The 20,475-nt window shown below is 42.0% G+C and overlaps 1 protein-coding gene across 4 annotated transcripts in view; it reads left to right on the forward strand.

Moving 5' to 3' along the window:
* Window positions 1-20,171, forward strand: part of PRDM15 (PR/SET domain 15) — a 32,215-nt gene extending 12,044 nt beyond the window's left edge. Inside the window, exons 7-25 of one of the 4 annotated variants that reach the window (XM_066545543.1) lie at window positions 2,016-2,114; window positions 2,870-3,097; window positions 3,731-3,866; window positions 4,909-5,090; window positions 5,877-5,971; window positions 6,736-6,823; window positions 7,513-7,680; window positions 8,797-8,891; window positions 10,205-10,336; window positions 10,717-10,851; window positions 13,186-13,349; window positions 13,771-13,850; window positions 14,433-14,552; window positions 15,243-15,374; window positions 15,875-15,958; window positions 16,145-16,320; window positions 17,437-17,517; window positions 17,852-18,064; window positions 18,722-20,171. In XM_066545543.1, coding sequence (XP_066401640.1) covers window positions 2,016-2,114; window positions 2,870-3,097; window positions 3,731-3,866; window positions 4,909-5,090; window positions 5,877-5,971; window positions 6,736-6,823; window positions 7,513-7,680; window positions 8,797-8,891; window positions 10,205-10,336; window positions 10,717-10,851; window positions 13,186-13,349; window positions 13,771-13,850; window positions 14,433-14,552; window positions 15,243-15,374; window positions 15,875-15,958; window positions 16,145-16,320; window positions 17,437-17,517; window positions 17,852-18,064; window positions 18,722-19,204 — 2,891 coding nt within the window. In that variant the 3' untranslated portion in view covers window positions 19,205-20,171. The remainder of the gene's footprint in view (window positions 1-2,015; window positions 2,115-2,869; window positions 3,098-3,730; window positions 3,867-4,908; window positions 5,091-5,876; window positions 5,972-6,735; window positions 6,824-7,512; window positions 7,681-8,796; window positions 8,892-10,204; window positions 10,337-10,716; window positions 10,852-13,185; window positions 13,350-13,770; window positions 13,851-14,432; window positions 14,553-15,242; window positions 15,375-15,874; window positions 15,959-16,144; window positions 16,321-17,436; window positions 17,518-17,851; window positions 18,065-18,721) is intronic. The other 3 variants (XM_066545545.1, XM_066545544.1, XM_066545546.1) reach the window with 3 other exon arrangements.
* Window positions 20,172-20,475: the final 304 nt, after the last annotated feature.

Here is a 20,475-nt window from a genome sequence, read left to right on the forward strand (position 1 = left end):
AATTCAAGTGATCAGGCCAAGCTCTAGAAGAAAACATTTCAAATATTTGGAAATGACAAGAACATTGGTCATCCTCAAATTACAACAATACCACAGGATATGCCACTGTCAGAGCTCAAACTGTTCTAAATTACAGAAACTAAATTTTCAATAAACTTATAAGCAATACATATCCACTTGGTAAAGAACACATGGCTGAGGAAATATCTGGTAGTGTCATAGGAACTCTGTCCCAAGGATTCTTTACAAAGCAGTGCTCCCCTCACCCAGTCTCTGCAAAGTGCAACAGTGAAATTAAGAACCCACTTAACACAAATCTCAAAAATTACACTCAGAGTACACAAGATCAAAAGAAAACCATTCTAGGTCTGCTCTTTGAGGGGTTATTTTCCTAAACTTTGCTTATTAGAAGTAGCTGGCAGGAAAGGAGGGGAGTTGTTGCAGACACGTTCAGAGCAGCTGATCAGAGAGGCTCCATTTGTCAGCTTGGGTTCTGTCACAGCTAAGTTGACTGAGGAGCTGTCTTTCAGTTTGGCATTATTGATTTTTCCAGAGGTAAAATGAAGAATTGGAACAGCCCCTCCTACATCCTTCACCCTACTGCCTGAAAGCCCAACTTCAGTAGAAACAAAAAGCTGCCTTTTATATTTTGGGAACTCTGAGGTTTTCCCACTGATTTGGTGCTTCCAAAACAAAATTTTCTTCTTTTGATTTTGTTTGCCTCAAGTCATATACCTCAAGCAGTTGCCAGCTTGTCAGATGTGTGGTTCCAAGTCAGCCAGGTTGCCCTGCAGCTGTCCTGGAAGCCTGAGGAAGCGGGAACTTAAGAAGGACCTGACTCTTCCTGACAAACCAGTACAAGGAGCAGCTAAGGAGCAAGGGAGGTGCAGAGTCAGGCACAATTAACTCACACAGAATCTTGGTTTGCTGCTTTTGTCCTCGTGGACAGAGCCCTCAAGAAGTTCTTTATGCAGCCTGTGAAGAGGGAATTTTTGTTGCTGTATTGCCAAGTGATTTCTTACTAATTTATTTATTGCAGCATGGATGAGATCACACCTCTGTAGTGCAGAGTGTTGAATGTATCTCCTGTAGCAGGAAACAGTCTCTGCCTCAGAGAATCCTTTATTTTGGTTCAAGAGCCAACACTGAAAAGAAGGAAGAACTTTACTGTCCCTTTACAGATGGGGTCCTCAGGCAGAGAGAGATGAGCTGGCATGTAGTGACCATCTAGGAAATCTGTGGCAGAAACTGAGGCACAATTTGAATTCCCTGTGCTGCCATTCACTTACTCTGACTTCAGTGCCATCCTCCTCCTCTGCAGAAGGAGTGTTACTCAGCTTTTTGTGTGCCAAAAAAATCTCTGAATCAATCCAGATTTATCAGATCCTCTTGACAAATTCAAATATATCATCTAAGGACTGAAATACAAAGGACTGTGAACAGAGTTACTCTTCCCGTTTTATTTTTTTTTTATTCCAGTTTCATTTTTGCCCTAATTTCTTCACCTTTCTTGAGTTGATGTGTTAATTAAAGTATTAGTATGGTGATTTCATAGCACATCTAATTAATGAAACTGCTGAAACCTGGGTTTCCATTGTCCTCACCCTTACTTCCATTAATCCAAATGTTCTTACTCTGCAATGCCCTTCACTGAGGTTTGTCCTGCTTCTGTCCTCAGCTAATCCATAAGAAGACTGGTAACTCTGGTTTTAAAGGTGCTAAAAATTGATTTATGCCATGCCTTTTATGAACACAATTCTTTAGAAAGTGATAAAGGAGCCCTCAGGATTTTACAAGGGCACTGATAACTCTCTCCTGGCATCATTTTTATCTTCCAATAGTTCAACTCTTCATGTTTGGAGAATCCTGAAATGGTCCCAGCTGCCTCCAGGGGCCTCTTGCTGCTTAAATTGTACCTTGTGATACTCAGGGAGTTACTGCAAGATAAACAAAGCTACAGGGGTTTATCACCTCCCCATTTTCAGAGTATTTCAGTATTTCTTGTTGTGATTTAGTGAACACTCCAGAAGGCAGTGGAACAGCAGAAGCAAAGCCCAACCAGTGGACGTGTAAAGTGTGTTCATCTGCTTTCCAAGAGCCCCAGCTGCTGACAGGTAGGAAGTGCTAGAAATTCATGGGAGAGCACTGAGAATCATCAGCAGAATTCTGCTCTCCCATGGCTGTGAAGCCGTGCACCACCCATGGTGCAGTAAGATAAAAGTTTTAAATTTTGTGTTCCTTTAAGGAAAGCAATAGTAGGGAAGGTAGAACAAGGATATTTTGACCATGGCAGTGTTCTGTCTCTGGACAAACAGCTGTAATGTTGAATCTAGAAGAAATAAAACTGTGATCTAGAAGATGGTGTGACTGTCAGGAAAATCAAGGATAGGGAGCTGCATGAGCAGTGTAAAGGTCAGTGATGCCAGGTTATACTTTGTGGTATTTATGGCACAGCTTTAGTAAGGGTAATGAAGTACATATTTTTTTTTCTGCATTTCATTTGCAGCTATTTTATGCAGTTTTTCAGAAGAGCTTAAAATTATTTAGAAGCTTTGACCATTTGCTGGATCTTTTTTGAAAAGGGGACTTAGGTCAGTAAATAACTTGGGCGTTTGGAAAAATGTACCCGTTATTAGAAACACAAACTTTTTACTGTGATATCAATAAATCTCCTTAAAAATTCAGTTCTTGGGACTGTTGAATAAACTGTAGGCTTTGATTTGTGAAGGTATTGTGACTGCTTTTGAAATAAGTGGAAGCAAGTCACTGCAAAGTGAAATGGACCTGATAGATGGGCTTCATCTAGTTCCATTTGAGTATTTTAAGGATAATTTCCTCCTTACTCTCCTGTTCTTCCTTATCCACCCAGAGCACTTGCTGAGTCACCTGGAACAAGCCAAAGGTGCCTCCCCAAGCAGCCAAAATGATGCTGAGAAAGCAGAGAAAGCAGCAGAGGCTGTGCCAGCAGATCAGCCAGTGGCAAGTGATACAGCCAGTGCCAGCACAGACTCGAGGAGAAAGGCCAGGAGGGGAAGAAAAGCCAAAACAGCAAAAGTAGAAACACCTCTTGTCATTGATGAAGAGAAAGATCCTGCAGGTAAAACAGAAATCTAGAAAATGCTAAAGCAATATATCTGCTTATACATCTGTGATGATGCCTTTGCATAAAGGCGTAAAAAGCAGCAGAGGCAAGATGGAGATTTTTAGTTAGATCACTAAAGCTGCCAATTTCCAAGTTTTGTTAGTTATTTCTGAAGGCCTTGAAGGCAGCACCTGCAGCCATTCACCTGCCTTCTTCTGTGATGGTTTGTAGAGAGCCCCAGGGAAGCACAGGCTGTGAGAACTGCAAGAAGGAACGGGAGAGGAAGCATTCTTCCTCCCAAGAGGACAAATCTTTCTCTCTCTCCCTTGAGTTCAGTTTAGAAAGGGCTTTACCCTCCTTGAAGGGATGTTCTAATAGGAAATTTCATGATGCTTGGTCAGCTGACCCTTCAGTAATAGCTTGGAAAGGTAAGAAGTTAGAAAAAGGTGAGATGTCCCTGCCCATGGCAGGGGATTGGATTTGATTTTTAACAATCCCTTCCAACCCACACTGTTCTATGATTCTTTGAATGTGTTTGTGGACAATTGATTTGTCCAGTGCCACCTCTTATTACAAATCCTGCATTTGAGGTTTTGCTTGCAGCTGTCCACATGACTGCTGTGCTTATTTCTTTGGTTGTGTGTGCAGTGGAACGTGTGGCTGACGCTGTCCCTGAGGTCCCTCCAGAGGAGGTGGCCCTGCCCCCAGCTCCAGAAGAGAGCATCATGGATCTGGTTTTAGGAAAGATGCCCAGCACCACAAACAGCATCAGCTCAGTGACAAAGTAAGTGTTCTGGGATGCACAATTTCCTCTTACTTGTATCTAAGATGATGTAGCATGCAACAGTTCTGCTCAACTTCTGGGTGCACAGATGCTCTTTTTTATCAGCATAAAATTGTGTGATGCTGCTGCTGCTGCTTCAAGAGGTGATTTTGAGTGCCACTTGTACACTGGTAGGATTTTGGAACATAACGTAAATGAAAATTTCTTTTTTCATCATGTTATTGCTTTTATTCTGTGTTTCCAAAAGCCTCCTGCAGCTGCAAGGTGAAATTTACTCCCATTGAATGTTAGTGATAAGACAGGAGAAGAGATTTTTTCTTTCAGAATATGTTAATAATTTTTATTACTATTCAGTCTTGCTTGTCATCTTAGCTCATGAATGACTTCATGTTGATTTTGCTGTGATACTCCAGATTTGGAGCAGTAGGAGGGGAAAACTTCAGTATAACAGAACCTCAGGGAAACTCTTAAGTATCACATGATTAATTCAGATTCTTTGATGTCTTTTTGTCTTGGTAAAATTGGCCTTTTGAATTGTTTTTTGGTGTTTTTTTTTGTATAATAGAGCACTCAGTTTTTATGAATTAGCTAGTAATGGTATATATTGAAGTCCTTAGCAGACACAGAGCCATCAAAAGTCATTTCAGCAGATGGTTGTGCTGGGAAATGGCGCAGTGCTGCTTGGCAGCCTGCTGCCCTCTGCCCAAATACAGCTTTGATGTGGGGGCTGCCAAGCTTCCTAAGCTGAGCTAGTGCTGATGTTTTCAGAGCAGAACAGACCCTTTCTGTTCCTCTGAGGGGCCTGCAAAGAGAATTTCTGCTGCTGCTTTTTGCCTCTATGGTTCTGGGTGAAGAAAATCTGGAATGAGTGACTTCTGCAGCTTCCAGGGGGTGGCCAGGGGAGCACCTTGGAGCTGGGGAAGCTCCATCCAGGCCCCCTCCCTCCTGCCAGGAGCTGAGTTTTTAACACTCCTCTAGTTTTTACTAGCTCTGTTGCAACCTTTGGGCTAGCTTTCAGTCCCTGCCTTTCTCTCTAATCCAGTAGGTTTGCTCATCACCAAAACACCATGTCCCTCAAAAGAAGTTTCATTCTCTCCAGTAGACACGGGATTCGGCGGAAGCTGATAAAGCAGCTGGGGGAGCACAAGAGGGTCTATCAGTGCAGCATCTGCAGTAAGATCTTCCAGAACAGCAGCAACCTCAGCAGGCACATCCGTTCTCATGGTGGGTTGGCTTTTCCCTTGCCTGGAATTGATTTTATGTCTTGATTTTCATTGATTTTATGTCTTGGTTCCACCTTTGAGTTAAAACGAGCAGGGCTCGTTTTAGGGATTGGGATATGTATTTATAAGAGAGCTGGTTTTGCTTTTTTCTTTCTTTTAAGTCTCTCTAGGAAACTTAATTTTTTAGACCAAAGCATGAGAAGATCTCTGTTCTGAGATATAGAAGATATCTATTTATCTATTTATCTATCTATTTATCTATCTATCTATCTATCTATCTATCTATCTATCTATCTATCTATCTATCTATCTATCTATCTAATCTATCTTTGTTATCTATTGCAATAGATAATGCAGAATTGAAGTTGAAAGTATTTAAAATTTGAATTAGGTACATCTTTTAAATGAGGGCAAGGATGTGATATTTTTTCCAAAGATTTTATTGCCTTTAAATTGATACATAAATATCACCCCCACCTTCACAGGCACGTGGGTAACACAGCTGTGTAAGTGTCAGGTGTTTTTCCACCTGTGATTTGCAGTTTCAGGGGTCTGTGTCCTATTCTAAGGGTTCTATGAAAAATCATCACTGAAAAAGGGTGGGGGAACTAAACCAAAATTGTTGGAAATGGTTAAAATCCACTGGTCAGATCTGCTGAAATACTAAATTTTTCATCACCAGCCTGTGTGTTTGCAGTTGCTTGTGCTTTGGTTTCCCCTGCCTTGCCTGGAGTTGGTTATTATCAATCACTGACTATTTCCCTTTCATCTTGATTGACCCCCTCAGGTGACAAACTGTTTAAATGTGAGGAATGTGCAAAGCTGTTCAGCAGGAAGGAGAGCTTGAAGCAGCACGTTTCATACAAGCACAGCAGGAATGAAGTGAGTGGAAGGGGCTCTTGCAGGGTTTCTGTGCAAAGGCACAGTGAGATTCCAGGTGTGAGCGTGCCCTGCTCATGTGAGCAGGTATCCCATGGGAGTGAGAAAGGACAGAGAGGGGATGGTAACATCTTATCTTAGAATAATTGATGGATTTGAAAAATGCTTTTGAGCATGTGCAAACCCTTTTTCTATAGAAAATTGCTTTCAGGCATCAATTCCAGCAATACAAGCTGGAATTAGCTGGACCTGCATGATATAGAGGTGAGATCTGACTTGAGTTATGCTGCTAAATAGGGTTGTTACATTCTTATTTGCTTGTCCTGTTTGATTTCTCCCCACTTTTCATTCCTTTAATGTATGAACTCTGCCTTTTTATGCTGCTGCCATAGAAATATTAAACCCACCTGTAGTGGCACCTTATTAGTGACAATTTCCATTGTTGCTTGGTACCAGGGTCCTTAACTCTCAGATTGCTGCCACCTCTTCTGGAAGATGAGTCAGATCACATCTTGCTTCTCAAACCTTCTGTGTCTGTGTTGGACCAGATGTTCCACATCCACACAGGAGCATAGTTTTTGGGGTTTTTTATAGCTCAGATGTAGGAGCATGGCAGGATGATACAGCATCAGAACTTTGCACCACTGTGTAGATAAATGCCCTCTTGAAGGATTAGAAATTGGAAAGGACGGAAAGCAGAGGAGGTGTTTGAGGTTTAGAATTTCTCTGTCAGATGTGACTTTGCTTTTCCTGTTTGTGATCCTCAGGTGGACAGTGAGTACAGATACAAGTGCACCACGTGTGAGAAGGCCTTTCGGATAGAGAGTGCATTGGAATTCCACAACTGCAGGACAGGTGAGCATGGATAACTCTTCCTCTGGCATCTCTGCTGCATTCTGGGAAGATGTCCCCAAATCCATCTCAGCAGAGAAACTACAGAAGGGGAGTAGGGATTTAGGTTTTTGTCTTCATCCTGGGTTTTTGATAAGAAAAGTGTAACCAGTGATCTGTAGAGCAACACATCCACTTAGGAATTGGGATTTTTTAGTATCTTCTGCTTACCTGTGTAATATCCTGACTGGTGTTTCCTTTGTTTACAGATAATCTCTGTTTAACTTTTTTCCCTAAAACTAAATTCCACCTCACTCCTCTGAAACAAAGGAACTGGGTACAGGACCAGTATTAGTGGTAATTTGTAGTTTTTTGGGATTGCAGTTTTCTTCAGCTTTCTTCAGCTTTATACTTTCAGTAGTCTCTAAATGTTTTTTTCTTAGTATCACTCCAACCTGTGCTTTTCTCCCATAGCCATCCCTTGTGGTTACTCATATTATTTCTGCTGTGATCTTATGCTCAAAAATGCCATCCTGGTTACTTTTATGGCCCCACAATAGTGTTCAGTCCAGAATCACACAGGTAATTGCCCTTAGAGCATAGTGATGGATTCCATGTTTGAAACCCAGATCCAACAGAGGAACCACCTGTCTCACAAACATACAAAAGCTGTTTTCAGCTCTAAAGAGCTGCATGCTTTCTCTTGCTTACAGATGACAAGACATTCCAGTGTGAGATGTGTTTCAGATTCTTCTCTACAAACAGCAACCTTTCAAAACACAAGAAAAAGCATGGGGATAAGAAGTTTGCATGTGAGATCTGCAATAAGATGTTCTACAGGAAGGATGTCATGCTGGACCATCAGAGGCGGCACTTGGAAGGTAAATTTCCTGCAGATCAACCTAATTATTTCTCCTGAAATAGCAGTGGAGGTGGGCAGGTTAAGGAAATCATAGTGTGCATTAGATCTTCTTGAATGGTGGCTGTCTTTTTATTAATCAGTTACCTGATCAAGAATTTCAAGTTTCAGCAAAATGTTACATTTATGAAAAATAACAGTAGTGGGTCCAGAGCTATTAACAGTCATGTGAAAGCAGCATGGCTTGTTATGCAGCAGTTTAGACTGGCTGATTTTAATTTTTTTTTCTTTCTTTGCATCCTATTCTTCCTTTTTTAAAATTTGTGTGGTAACTTGAAAATCTGAAGGCAGAGAGTTAACTTGCTGAGAGTGACTACTACATAAATACAGTGTCAGCATGTTATCTTTGAAACACTTGAGAATATATGAAAATGAGATTATGAGAGTTAGCTATTAAAAATCTCAAGCATCTGAGGATATTACAGGTACTCAAAGACTGGAAAAAGTTGGTACATTGCTCAACTTGTATTAAAATGTGGTTAGTGACTTAGAAGATAAAACCAAAAGTGATTAAAAAAAAAAAAAGCAGCCAGATTGTTTATTTTGTGTCCTGAACCAGAGGACAAGGGGCTGTGAGACACTGAAAGTGTCTCATTTTCAGCTGTCACAGAAGAGCAGGAGCCCTCTGCCCTCCTGAAAGTAGCAGAGAAAGAGGTCTGAAATCCTCTCTGAGCATTACAGCTGATGCTGGATGGTTGCATCTCTCCTTAGAGACTTCCTCTCCTCTCTTTCTTAGTGAGGGTGAATTTCTGGGCCAGATCCAGATTGAAGTGCCAAGGCCTACTAGATCTGCCTCTTTCCTGGTGTTGACAAAAATGTTTTTGACAAAAGTGTTTTCTGTCACTTTGCAGTTGCTTTCATAACCATAACCCATAACACATCACTCTGGCAGACTGCTTCTATATTCTTAAAACACATTATAATTCAGAAATCACCCTTTTGTTAGCAATTCAATCCTGCAATGAGGGTTTCACTCTTCTTCCCAGTCTCCTTGTGAGCAGGCCTGCAGGCTGGAGTGGAAAGCCATGGTTTATTTCTTGCTTTGTTTTTTTTTTTTGATGGGGACTGCTGTGTTAAGGGGTGAGGCGTGTGAAGAGAGAAGACTTTGAGCACAGCACGGAGAGCATGGTTCGCTACAAGAAGGAGCCCTCGGGCTGCCCCGTGTGTGGGAAGGTAGGAGCTTGTGCCAGTGTGCCATGAGAGGCTCTGCATTGTGGCTCCAGGGTGCTGCAGTTCAGTCCAGAGAGGAGAAAACTGAGGGGATCCATCCATACATTTAAATCTCTCCAAGGGGTGTCAGAGCATGGTGCCAGACTCTTTCCGGTGGTGCTAAACTGTGGTATTCACATTCTCTGAACAGAGAGTGACATAATTCTCTCTCCCAGGATTTTGCCTAGAGAAACACAGAGAGAATAGAGGTAAGAATTGTTTTCTCTTCTTCTCTCTGTGCTTCTTCAGGCAAAATCCTGGGAGAGAGAATTATGTCACTCTCTGTTCAGAGAATGTGAATATCACACTCAGCAATGGCACGAGGAGCAGCGGCCATAAAGCAAAATACAACAAATTCCACCTCAGCATGGGGAAGAAATTCCTCACACTGAGGGTGGCAGAGCTCTGGAACAGCTGCCCATGTAGGGTGTGGAGTCCAGTCAGGATATTCCTCTTCAAACACCTGTAGCTCCATTATTTATCCAAGCCCACCGTAGCCATGGATGGTGGGAGCTGTTAGCACAGGGATGAGAGCAAAAGTGCATTTCAGGCTTGAACTTTCCTTAGGACACCCAGCACAATGGAGAGTGTCACATGGCCACTGTGTGTGTCAGTGAGATCTCATGGCTTATGTTATTTAAAATAAAGTTTTTCTGGCTGGTTGTAAACAGCTGGAGTTAACATTGGGAATCCTTTTCCATGGGGAATAAAACTGAATTCATGGTGTAGTCATGGCATGGTTGCATTTGAATGTTCAACACTCATGATCATAAGTCACTGTTGTCACAAGGAGTGTGGGTTAACTTGTGATTTTATAAATGTTTAATGATTCATGGTGCAAAAGGCACTCAAGAACTCTTCAGCTGATCTTCAGACCTCTGATTTTGATGCTTTGGTTATGTTTCATATCAGTCAAGGTAGATTTTGTGGCTATATCTTTTTAGAGATAGATGGAACATTGATGATTCAAAAGACACTGTCTAACTATTTCAAATTCTACTCTGTATAATTCTGCTGTAGCCTTTTTTTGGATGTCCACCCCTGACAAATGGCTAGTTTCAGTCAGTTCCTTGGAACTCTGCCCCTGGATTTTGCCATGCCAGCAGTTCTGAGGCAGACTGCTAACAGGAGCTCCTGCATGTTTCTGGCCAGAAGGAATAAAAAAAGACAGTAAATGTGACAGTAAATGTGTTCTGTGCTCAGCACTGGATAGGTATCAAAGAACTGTAGCCCAGCTGGACATGATCCAAAAATCCTTCCTTCTCTTTTCCTTTTAGGTATTTTCATGTAGGAGCAACATGAACAAACACCTTCTAACACATGGAGACAAGAAATACACCTGTGAGATCTGTGGACGTAAATTTTTCAGGGTGGATGTGCTGAGAGATCATATTCATGTCCATTTTAAGGTATTGTGTTAATAATCAGATTGTTTTGTCAACACTGAATTGTAAGGAATGAAATGAAATTAAAAGGGAATTGTATCATTCAGTGGTGCTGATAAAGATGCTTTTATTGATGTAATATTGTACCAGCTGAGTGTCTTTATATTAAAATTCCTTTTATATGCAGAAAAATTAAAATTACTTGTTTGAATAAGTTACCCCTTATATGGACATATTCAATACAGAAACTCTGTATTGAATGAAGCAGGAGGATATTCAAAATAAATAATATTACAGCAGTTAATGCAAAGCAGTCTACATGGAAGCAAAAGGTGACCAGGCCTTACTTTTTGAAGAAGTTTAATCTATTAAAACAAAATATTCTTTCCCTTTACTTTACACAGGACATAGCCCTAATGGATGATCACCAGAGGGAAGAGTTCATTGGTAAAATTGGAATCTCATCAGAGGAAAATGATGACAACTCTGATGAAAGTGCAGATTTAGAGCCTCACAAGTATAGCTGCAAAAGGTGCCAGGTAGCTTTAAATACTTTCAAATTAACTTGTTTTGGGATGGGGGAGGGAGTGGAGGAATTTATAAATAATTCAGAATTTTAAATAACATTAAAGCTCTCAGAGAGAAGGCAAGTTCTCAGGTCTGCTGTCTTCTGCAGTGCTGTTACCTCTGATCTGTGAACTGAGGCTATTCCATAAGAACTGAGGTGGTGTCCAGCAAGGGGGATGATAAACACTAAAAAAAGGAAAGACAGACACATTCACTTTTTCCTGTGAGGAAGAAAACAAGCAAAACTGGAGGAAGAATCAATAAAGGAGCACTCACATCTCAAACTACCTTTCAAATATGTGCAACTTTAAATGGTGGCAGCATTTCTGATTGATAGAGTCCACAAATTGGTTAATTTTTATGAGGTCAGAAGGTTCTTTTGTGGATACCCAGTTTGGAGGAGTAAGACTGCTGCTTGTGTTCAGAGTGACTGTTTATTTTCACCCTGCTCCATTGCAAACAGGATGGTGTTGGAAGTGCTGCTGGAATGTGATTCACTCAGTTGTCAGCTGGGAGAGGAAGATTTTTTAAACCTCTCACTGTGAGGCTTTTGCCATTTTCTAAAGAAATAATGGGTCCTTAAGGACTCTGTGCCCTCCCCAGGTGAGCACACTGTGCTGGGGCAGGTGGGGTGCAAAACCACTCAGTGAGAACAGCAAAACTGACACAGGGACAGGGGATTTTTGGTTGTTCAGCCACTGAATTGACCCTGGAAATCAGAGCTTATTTCACAGCCCACACTTAATGTGGTGAAAGTTCTTAATTTACCTTCATTTTAAGACCTGGAGATAATAATATTTCAGTTTTCTTATCTGGCAGATGGTTTTCAGTGCAAACTGATTTTAATTTTGTGTCAGTAAATATGTGAAGTTGTGGTGCCACAGCAGTTCATCATGTTCTTGCTTTCACTGTGCTGATTTTCTTGCCTGACATTTCATGGGTACATAAACTATATAAAATTTTGTACTTCCAAGTGAGGGCAGTTCGGCCATTCAAATCAGAAAGATCTTTTTGGAAATTGAAGGGTTTTTAGTGCTTTTGCAGGTGTTTGTGTAGTAAACAGTTGTGTAAAGGCACAGCTGTGGGAAATGGGATTTGATGTGAGGAGATGGGGACACTGAACAGCCAAAGGGAGAACAAATACAAGTAACTCCTGGAGAAATCTCTCTTCTGAGCTCTTAAAAAATCTGGTTTACTTGGTGTCAAAGTACACCTTCACCAAGATGTGCAGTGCTGTTAGAAATGCCCTGCCTAGTTCCAGAATTGGAGCAAAAGGCCATGTCATTATGGCACATCACCCTGGCATGCTGGAGCACATCTGGATGTGCACATCTGGAGCTCAGTAGTGCAGCACCTGTCTGTTGTAGCTGCAGCCCCTCCAGGAGCTGAGCCAGAGTCACTGCCCTGCAGTGCCTGGAGATTCCAGCCCTTCTGGAAGGGAGCTGCTGCCAAAGCTCCATGCCCCCAGAGCCCAGCAGGCATTTCCTCCATCTGTGATCTCTTCAATCTTACAGAATCACAGAATAATCTGAGCTGGAAGGGACCTCAGGGCTCACTGAGTCCAGTTCTTGGCTGTGTGCAGCCCCTGGAATCCCCCCATGTGCCTGAGAGCATTGTCCAAACACTCCCTGAGCTCTGCCAGGCTGCTGCAGTGACCAGAACCTGGGGAGCCTGCTCAGTGCCCAGCCATCCTCTAGGGGAAGAACCTTTTCCTAATACCCAACCTAAACCTGCCCTGACACAACTTCAGGCCATTTCCCCAAGTCCTGTCAGTGTCAGCACAGAGCAGAGATCAGTGCCTGCCCCTCACAAGGAGCTGTGACTGCAGTGAGGTCTCCCCTCAGCCTCCCCTTCTCCAGGCTGAGCAGACCAAGTGCCCTCAGTGGCTCTCACAAAACTTCCCCTGCAGACCCTTTACCATCTCTGTAGCTCTCAGGACATTCTGCAGTAGTTTAATATCACCCCTATACTGTGGTGACCAAAGCTGCTCACTGTAGTCAAGGTGAGCTGGTGCAGGTTAAACCTGGCTGTTTCTCAGTGCATGAGCAACTCAAGGTCTTCTTCTTGTGCAGAAGTGGAGACACCATCTCCATCCAGAGAAATAGAGTCAACTGAAGTCCTGTAGCAGCGTGCTTGTAATGTCCAAAGAGTTTCAGGCCTAAACCCTGCTGTCACAGGTTTTTCATCCAGTGGCATACAGGATTTTAGTGCTGCACAGGATATTTATTTCTGCTTGATGTTACCCGCTCCTTGCTGTGCCCGAGGACATTTTTCCCCCTTCCATTCACTATTGGTTCATTCCCCAGCTGACCTTTGGCAGAGGGAAGGAGTACCTGAAGCACATCATGGACGTGCACAAGGAGAAGGGTTATGGCTGCAGCATCTGCAACCGGCGCTTCGCCTTGAAGGCCACGTACCACGCGCACATGGTCATCCACAGGGAGAACCTGCCCGACCCCAACGTGCAGAAGTAAGGCTTGTTCCACTGAGAAGAGCTGCCTGCTTGGAGTTCTAATGGTTCTGCCTCCTGGGGGGCTCTTAGGGAATTTGGCTGTGCTAAAATAACTGTGAAATTTGGAAATGTGTGCCGCTGGTGATTGGCTTCACACGGGTCACTGAGTCAGCAGCCCCCCAGTTTGGGCTTTGCAAAATGTGAATCAGTGATTTTAATAAATAGTTTTGAAAAAAATTTGAGTGTATAGCAATGCCAGACTGCTCCAAGCTTGCAGTTAACTTGGGGGTTTCTTAAGGCTCATTTAGAAAAACTTGTGCTTCAAGGAATTTTTGGAGTAATTAGTATTAGCAAATGAAATACACTTAGTGACAGAGATGCCTGAGAATCACCTCTGCCTCGAGAGAAAAATCACAGTTTTTGGTCTCTTTGGTTTCAGATACATCCATCCATGTGAAATCTGTGGCAGGATTTTTAACAGTATAGGAAATCTGGAAAGACATAAGCTTATACATACAGGTAAAAATGTCGTTTCTTTATAATTACCAATACCAAAGAGAAATTTCTGTTGCCAGTGCCTGCCTTTTTTTTTTTTTTTTTTGCTAGAGTATTTTCACTCTGTGTTACGACAAGACAAATATAATATTTATTCTTTTAGAGTAAACCAGTTTTCTAAAGCAGGGAATATTAATGAAGAGATTTGATCTGGACACACAGTCCAAATTCCTAGTTAATATGTTTGCAGGATTCATCTAATTCTGTATTCTGTTCTTCCCCAAATTCTTATCCATGCCACCTTCTCACCATTACACAGGCTCAAACCTGCTATTGCAAAATCATTTTTAACAGCTCATTACTATTTCATGCTATGCAGTCTTCTCCTACCTCAGGCTTCATCTGTTTTTTCTCACACAAAAAGCCAGCTTTTCTCTCTCCAAAGTCTTCTAATTTACTTTGGGCTACAATATCCATGAAAGGTGTGCTTGTCAGCATAGGTGTGCTGTTGCCCTCTAATTCACCACTTTAATCAGTTTTTAGGAGATGCACATTACTCATTAACATTTTTTTTTCTTTATGTTGTCTTTTAAATTTATTTTCAAGGTGTAAAAAGTCATGCTTGTGAGCAATGTGGCAAATCATTTGCTAGAAAAGACATGTTAAAAGAACATATGCGAGTCCATGATAATATCCGAGAATACTTGTGTGCAGAGTGTGGCAAAGGTATGTCTGCTGCCTTGTTTTCCATTCACTGTGATACTGAATAGCAGGTGAATATCTGAATTAAAACAACTGCCATGCTGAGAGTAGTGGCAGTGCTGTAAATCCTGCATTTTTGAGAGGTAGAAAATGTATTAATCAGCAGCATTGTTGTTACGTGAGCTGCCCTAATTTTGTACAGTTTGGTTTCATGGGCTATAACACAATACTGATTTTAGTAGAATTTGTTTCTGTCAGGTTGAAGAATGCCTGATTTGCAGTACAAAAGAAAATGCAAGTTGATCTTTTCATTGTAGGCTTTTTACAGGCTTAAAAAATAGAGTAATTTCTCTCTGTAAGAGCCCTAAGAGTCAAAGTCACTTTGACTTCTTTAATTTCTCATGTTATAACTTGAACAAATCTGAGCTGGTATTTTAGTGAAAGACAGTAATAAGTCTGACACCTCTAAGGATGTTTTATCTTTGCTTGTCCCTGCTGTTTCTCTATCAGTGATTACTCAGATTTTTTCCAGAGCTTTTTTTTATGGAATAAAAATAATAATGATGAAATGCATTGCTACGTAAACAATTAAAAATATGCAACTGTGGACTTGCAGCAAATATAAAATAGAGCTGTTGGTTAACAACATGAGCCTGATTTCTCCCCTGAAGGTGGGAGTGATGGACTAAGTGTCCTGTGCCTTCTGCCTCACAGGAATGAAGACAAAACATGCTCTTCGTCACCACATGAAGCTGCACAAGGGGATTAAGGAATATGAGTGCAAGGAATGTCACCGAAAATTTGCACAGAAAGTCAACATGCTGAAACATTACAAGAGACACACAGGTGAGAGCTCCAGAGATGGACAAAAGTTGCAGTGAATCAATTAAATCTTTCCCAGGAGAATTCTTACCTAGAGCAGTCAGACAGTATGACAAAAACTAATAAAATATGTATGTTCTGCTCTTTGAAAAGTGAGATTTTGTCCTGTCCTCAGCTAGGACCCCTTGTTCTAGAAATAAATGCAGATTAATTGGTATCAAGTTTTGCTTTTTTTTAAAGGTTCTTGGTCTAGAGTAGCTCTGCAGTGTTGGGGATTTAAATTAGTGTTCAGGTTGTGATTTCCCAAAACAAAGTTTTACTTCCCACATCAGTTTCTCTGATATTTATTTTCTGCTGGATATAGTGGAATGGTTCAGCTAAAAGTAGCTGGTGAAGGTAGGCTTCAGCCTTTTTTTTTTTGTTGTCTGTGATTTTTATTTTTTAATGTTACTAATAAAAACCTCAGGATTGTCCCAGATACCTTTAGACTGCTTTCACAGGTGCCAAATGTGCTTTTCATGCAGGAATCAAAGATTTCATGTGTGAGCTCTGTGGCAAGACCTTCAGCGAGAGAAACACAATGGAGACTCACAAGTTGATTCATACAGGTAAACCCTCTAAAAAGCAATATCCAGCAAAAATACCTTAATTTTGCTCCTTAATTTTGATTTAGACTGGCCAGTCTTGGAACTAACGTTGCACATCCTGTTACCAAACATCAATTATTGCTCTCCTTGAGGCGTTGGCAATCTGATGTTCATCCATTGGGTTTCCTTCCTTCCCTCTGCCACCAGTAGGAAAACAGTGGACGTGTTCAGTGTGTGATAAGAAGTATGTCACTGATTACATGCTGCAGAAGCACATCCAGCTCACCCATGACAAGGTGGAAGCCCAGAGCTGTCAGCTGTGTGGCACAAAGGTTTCCACCAGGGCTTCCATGAGTCGACACATGAGGCGTAAACACCCAGAGGTGAGTGAGTTTGAGCGCTGGATTATGGAATTTTTAATTTTTTTTTTTTTTCTTTTAAAAGAATGTTTATGACTTTTGGTGACTTGAAAGGAGTTGCTGTGTTTCCCTCTCTCTTTTTCCTGTTCTTTTGGGCCCAATTTTAAGTAGTATCTGTGAAACATGGACTTAACTGAATCAGCCATTTCACTATCTGATTCTCAGTCCCTAAAGATGAAGTTCTTCTGATTATTTAAATCTCTTTTCTGTTTCTACCCTGGTTTAAATGTATATTTTTCATGTTTTGTCTCCATCTATTAGTGAGTATAATGGATTCTTTTTTCCCCATTGTGTTCTCTGTTTTCAGAAGTGATCTGAAAGAAGTGGTGAATAGAGAGGTGATGGCAGCATCTGTTGATGGTGCAAAATTATTCTCAGTATTAAAGATGAATGCTGACTGGAGAGGATGTGGATTAGAGGGATGTTTTGTCTGACCCCAGCAGGGTTTTTTTCTGTGTTCTAAATATTGTGTTTCTCCTCAGCATTTCCTGTTTAGGTTTGATAAAGGCTTGTCTGTTCCCTTTGAAGCTTTTTAACATTTTTTTAACTACCAATTTTTCATTAGCATTGCTTTGCTGTTTTATCATGATGATTGTGAAGGAAGTCAACAAAATGCTTTGTTTATTGATTTGGGGATTTAAAATGCAGCTACATATCTGAAATCCAGAGGGCAGTTTGTCTCTATTCTTTGATGAGCTGAGATGTGTAGATTCATCTGAAAATAATGAAATAGGACACAGTTGATAGGTTTATAAATTGAAATGATAACATAATACTTTTTTTTTCCAAACACGTTGTTTTCTGTAGAATTCATCACGTTCCACAGCGTTATGTTCTGTCTAGAATATGAAAATGGACATGTTCTTCTACTGTGTTTAAATTTTGCTGGATTTCAGCAAGAGGGAAAAGGTGATATGCCAAAAGGTTATTTTAAAAAGCCACACTTAACTCCGTGTATTAAGTACTACATGTAAAGTGCTAGACTACATCACTATTGCTTGGTGATGGGGTTTATTAGGGAAATGCTGTGCTGTTTGACTGTGGTTTGCAGTGCTGCAGCTGACACCTCTCTGTGTTCAGATTCTTTCAGTGAGGATTGATGATTTAGAGCCACTGCCAGAGACAACCACCATTGATGCCTCTTCAATTGGGATTGTTCAGGTGAGCTCCAGGCCTGCTGCAGGGTGAGGTGGGACAGCACTTTTTGGGTACAGAACACAGCTGGGTGTGGGCTGATGGGTGAGGAATGTGCTTTTTTAGAGAGTCAGCCCCAGTGGAACATGTCCAAGCAGCCACAAGCTGCTGATCTGCTTGGTTGTATAACAGGCAGAATGTAATTACAGGGTGAGGTCTCAATCCCTGGAGTGAGGATTTTGCTAAAGTTTGTTTCTTTGCTTGAGAACTGACAATAAACCAGCTTCAGGTGATTGTCTCTTTCTTGGAACCTCACTAAGCAAAAAGACTTGATGCTCTGTTTGGAAATGTGTTGCTGCAGCCGGAATTAGCCTTGGAACAGGGTGAACTACCAGAAGGGAAGCAGCACATAAAAGCTCCTAAAAGTGGCCAGAAAAGAAAACAAAAGTCAAGTGAGGAGGAGGAAGCTCAAGTGCCTGAGGACCCTGCCTTTAGTGAATACACAGAGAAGGAAGGTGAATTCACAGGGAATGTTGGAGATGAGACTAATTCAGCTGTCCAGAGCATCCAACAGGTGAGCTGCAGGAGGAGGGTGATGGGTGGCATTCCTTAGAGGGATAACCCTTCTTTTGGTTAAAAAAACATCACAAAAGAGTGGTTGGAACATTTGGAGCTGATTGGATAAATTGTGGTAACACAAAGATGGGTTTAAAAACCCAAGAAGTTGGACCAATAAGCTCCTCATGTTTGTTTTATTTCCTCTGGGGTTAGATCAATTTGTTGATATCACAGTGTAGATATCACTAGCTGGCTGAAGCTGGGATTAAAAGAATGAAAGTTAATTTGTCTGTTTGTTCTGAATGTTCCATATCCCTCTCTCCCATCACCATCTTACTTCTACACTTGGAAGTTGGTACATTCCAAATTTCCTACTTTCCCATCTGTGTGTGGCTTCTCTCGCTGGCACCACGTGAGCCCACCAGCACTTCCCTGGTATTTGGTGGTCACTCAGAATCTGCTGAGTGATCAGGTCACTGAGGCTGAGGTCAACTTTGTGTTTGTCCTCAAACAGGTGGTGGTGACCTTTGTGCTTCTCCTCAGGTGGTGGTGGTGATGCTCAGTCACCCTTGTGTTTCTCCTCAGGTGGTGGTGACCCTCAGTGCCCTTTGTGTTTCTCCTCAGGTGGTGGTGACCCTCAGTGACCCTCAGTGATGTTTGTGCTTCTCCTCAGGTGGTGGTGACGCTCAGCGACCCGAACGTCTCAGCCCCCTCCAGCTCGGTGGGACTCACCAACATCACGGTGACCCCCATCACCACGGCAGCTGGCACCCAGTTCACCAACCTGCAGCCCGTGGCCGTGGGCCACCTGTGTCCCCCAGAGAGGCAGCTGCAGCTGGACAGCTCCATCCTCACCGTCACCTTCGACACCGTCAGCGGCTCGGCCGTGCTGCACAACCGCCAGAGCGACATCCAGCTCCCACCGCAGCCCGAGGCTCCCAACCCCCAGTCTGTGGCCCATTTCATAAACCTGACCACCCTGGTGAACTCCATTGCTCCCCTGGGGAACCCCCAGATGACAGAACAGCACCCCCTGAGCTGGAGGTCAGTGCCTCAGACTGATGTGCTGCAGCCCCCGGCGCCGGCCGCGCCGCAGCAGCCGGGCCAGCAGCCCGTCCAGACAGAGCAGCAGCAGCAGCAGATGTACAGCTACTAATTTATACTTGGGCATGGACAGTACTCAGAGACACAGAAAAAACACACAGACCTTTGGAAAATTTCTACTAGGATTGTTTGCTGGATACCAAACAGAGATGGGAATTTTATTTCATCGTTTATACAACGAAATTTAAGATGGAATTGGCAGATCACCCTGCAACACCCCAGTCTGAGGTTCTCATGCTGTCTCTAGACCTTGCACTGTCTTAAAAAAATAACAGAAAAGGGAAAAAAAAAATCTCACCACAAATTTAACACCCCCTTGCAGTTGTGCACTAAGATTGAGATTTGACAGGTGCATCATCACACACCTTAACCAAAGCAGGGAAATCCTAAATTTTGCAGCACTTGTGATGTACAGAAACCCTTTCAGCCATACCATGTCACTTCTTTCCAAGTCTGGAAATGGCATCTGAAGACCTTGTTCACAGTGGGTGGAATGTCCTTGTGGTCAGCTGGTAGAGACTGAAACGTGAAGACACAAAGGGGCAAAACAGGAATTGTCTTTGTTTCTTATCTTCTTTAGGTCTTATATCTAACAACATCAGTAAAGTAGGTGGAATTTGGGGTTTTGGGGTGGGCGTGAGTGTGGTGTGGAGGAAAATATTACCAGTTATTTCCATTTTAGTCATGGGAAAAACCTTGTACCCATCAGACAGTGATAGTGCTACTTGAGCCAGAGAGCTGATCCAATGCTGAAACAAATTTTTATGGTCTTCTAGTCAAGTTTCAATCAAACCAATTACAAACTGAAAGAAGAATGTGATACAGTTTTATGTAATTTTTAAAACCTCCTCTTTCAATCTTGCTTTTAGCTAATAGGCCTGAAGAGCAATCAGTCCCCTTTGATCAATTTCAGGATGTGAATTTTTTTCAATTAGACTTATTTCATCCTGTAATAAACATTTGAGAAAGCATTCTTTTTATATATATATACATATATATATATATATATAGCCTTTGTATTTTACTGCGTGTTCTTGGTGAGTATTTGTGTGAAAAACACTGTTACCAACACAATTCATGAATTCTTTCATCCCCGTGTCGCCCTTCTCACAGAAAAAAAAAAAAAAAAGTATGGATCCTGTTCCTTCTGTTCCCAAAATTTATTTCCAAAGTTCACAGCCACACACAAGGTTGTGTGAAGTGCAAGGAAAAGAAAAAGGAATGTCTGAAGCATATTCTGTGTCCTGCCACATGGAGTCAGTGTGCCCCAGTGTATAAAGGGCAAGGTTTGCATGACTGCTGGGGATGCAAATCCTGGGCTGG

The sequence above is a fragment of the Molothrus aeneus genome, chromosome 2 (assembly GCF_037042795.1).
Source record: "Molothrus aeneus isolate 106 chromosome 2, BPBGC_Maene_1.0, whole genome shotgun sequence".
Lineage (NCBI taxonomy): Eukaryota > Metazoa > Chordata > Aves > Passeriformes > Icteridae > Molothrus > Molothrus aeneus.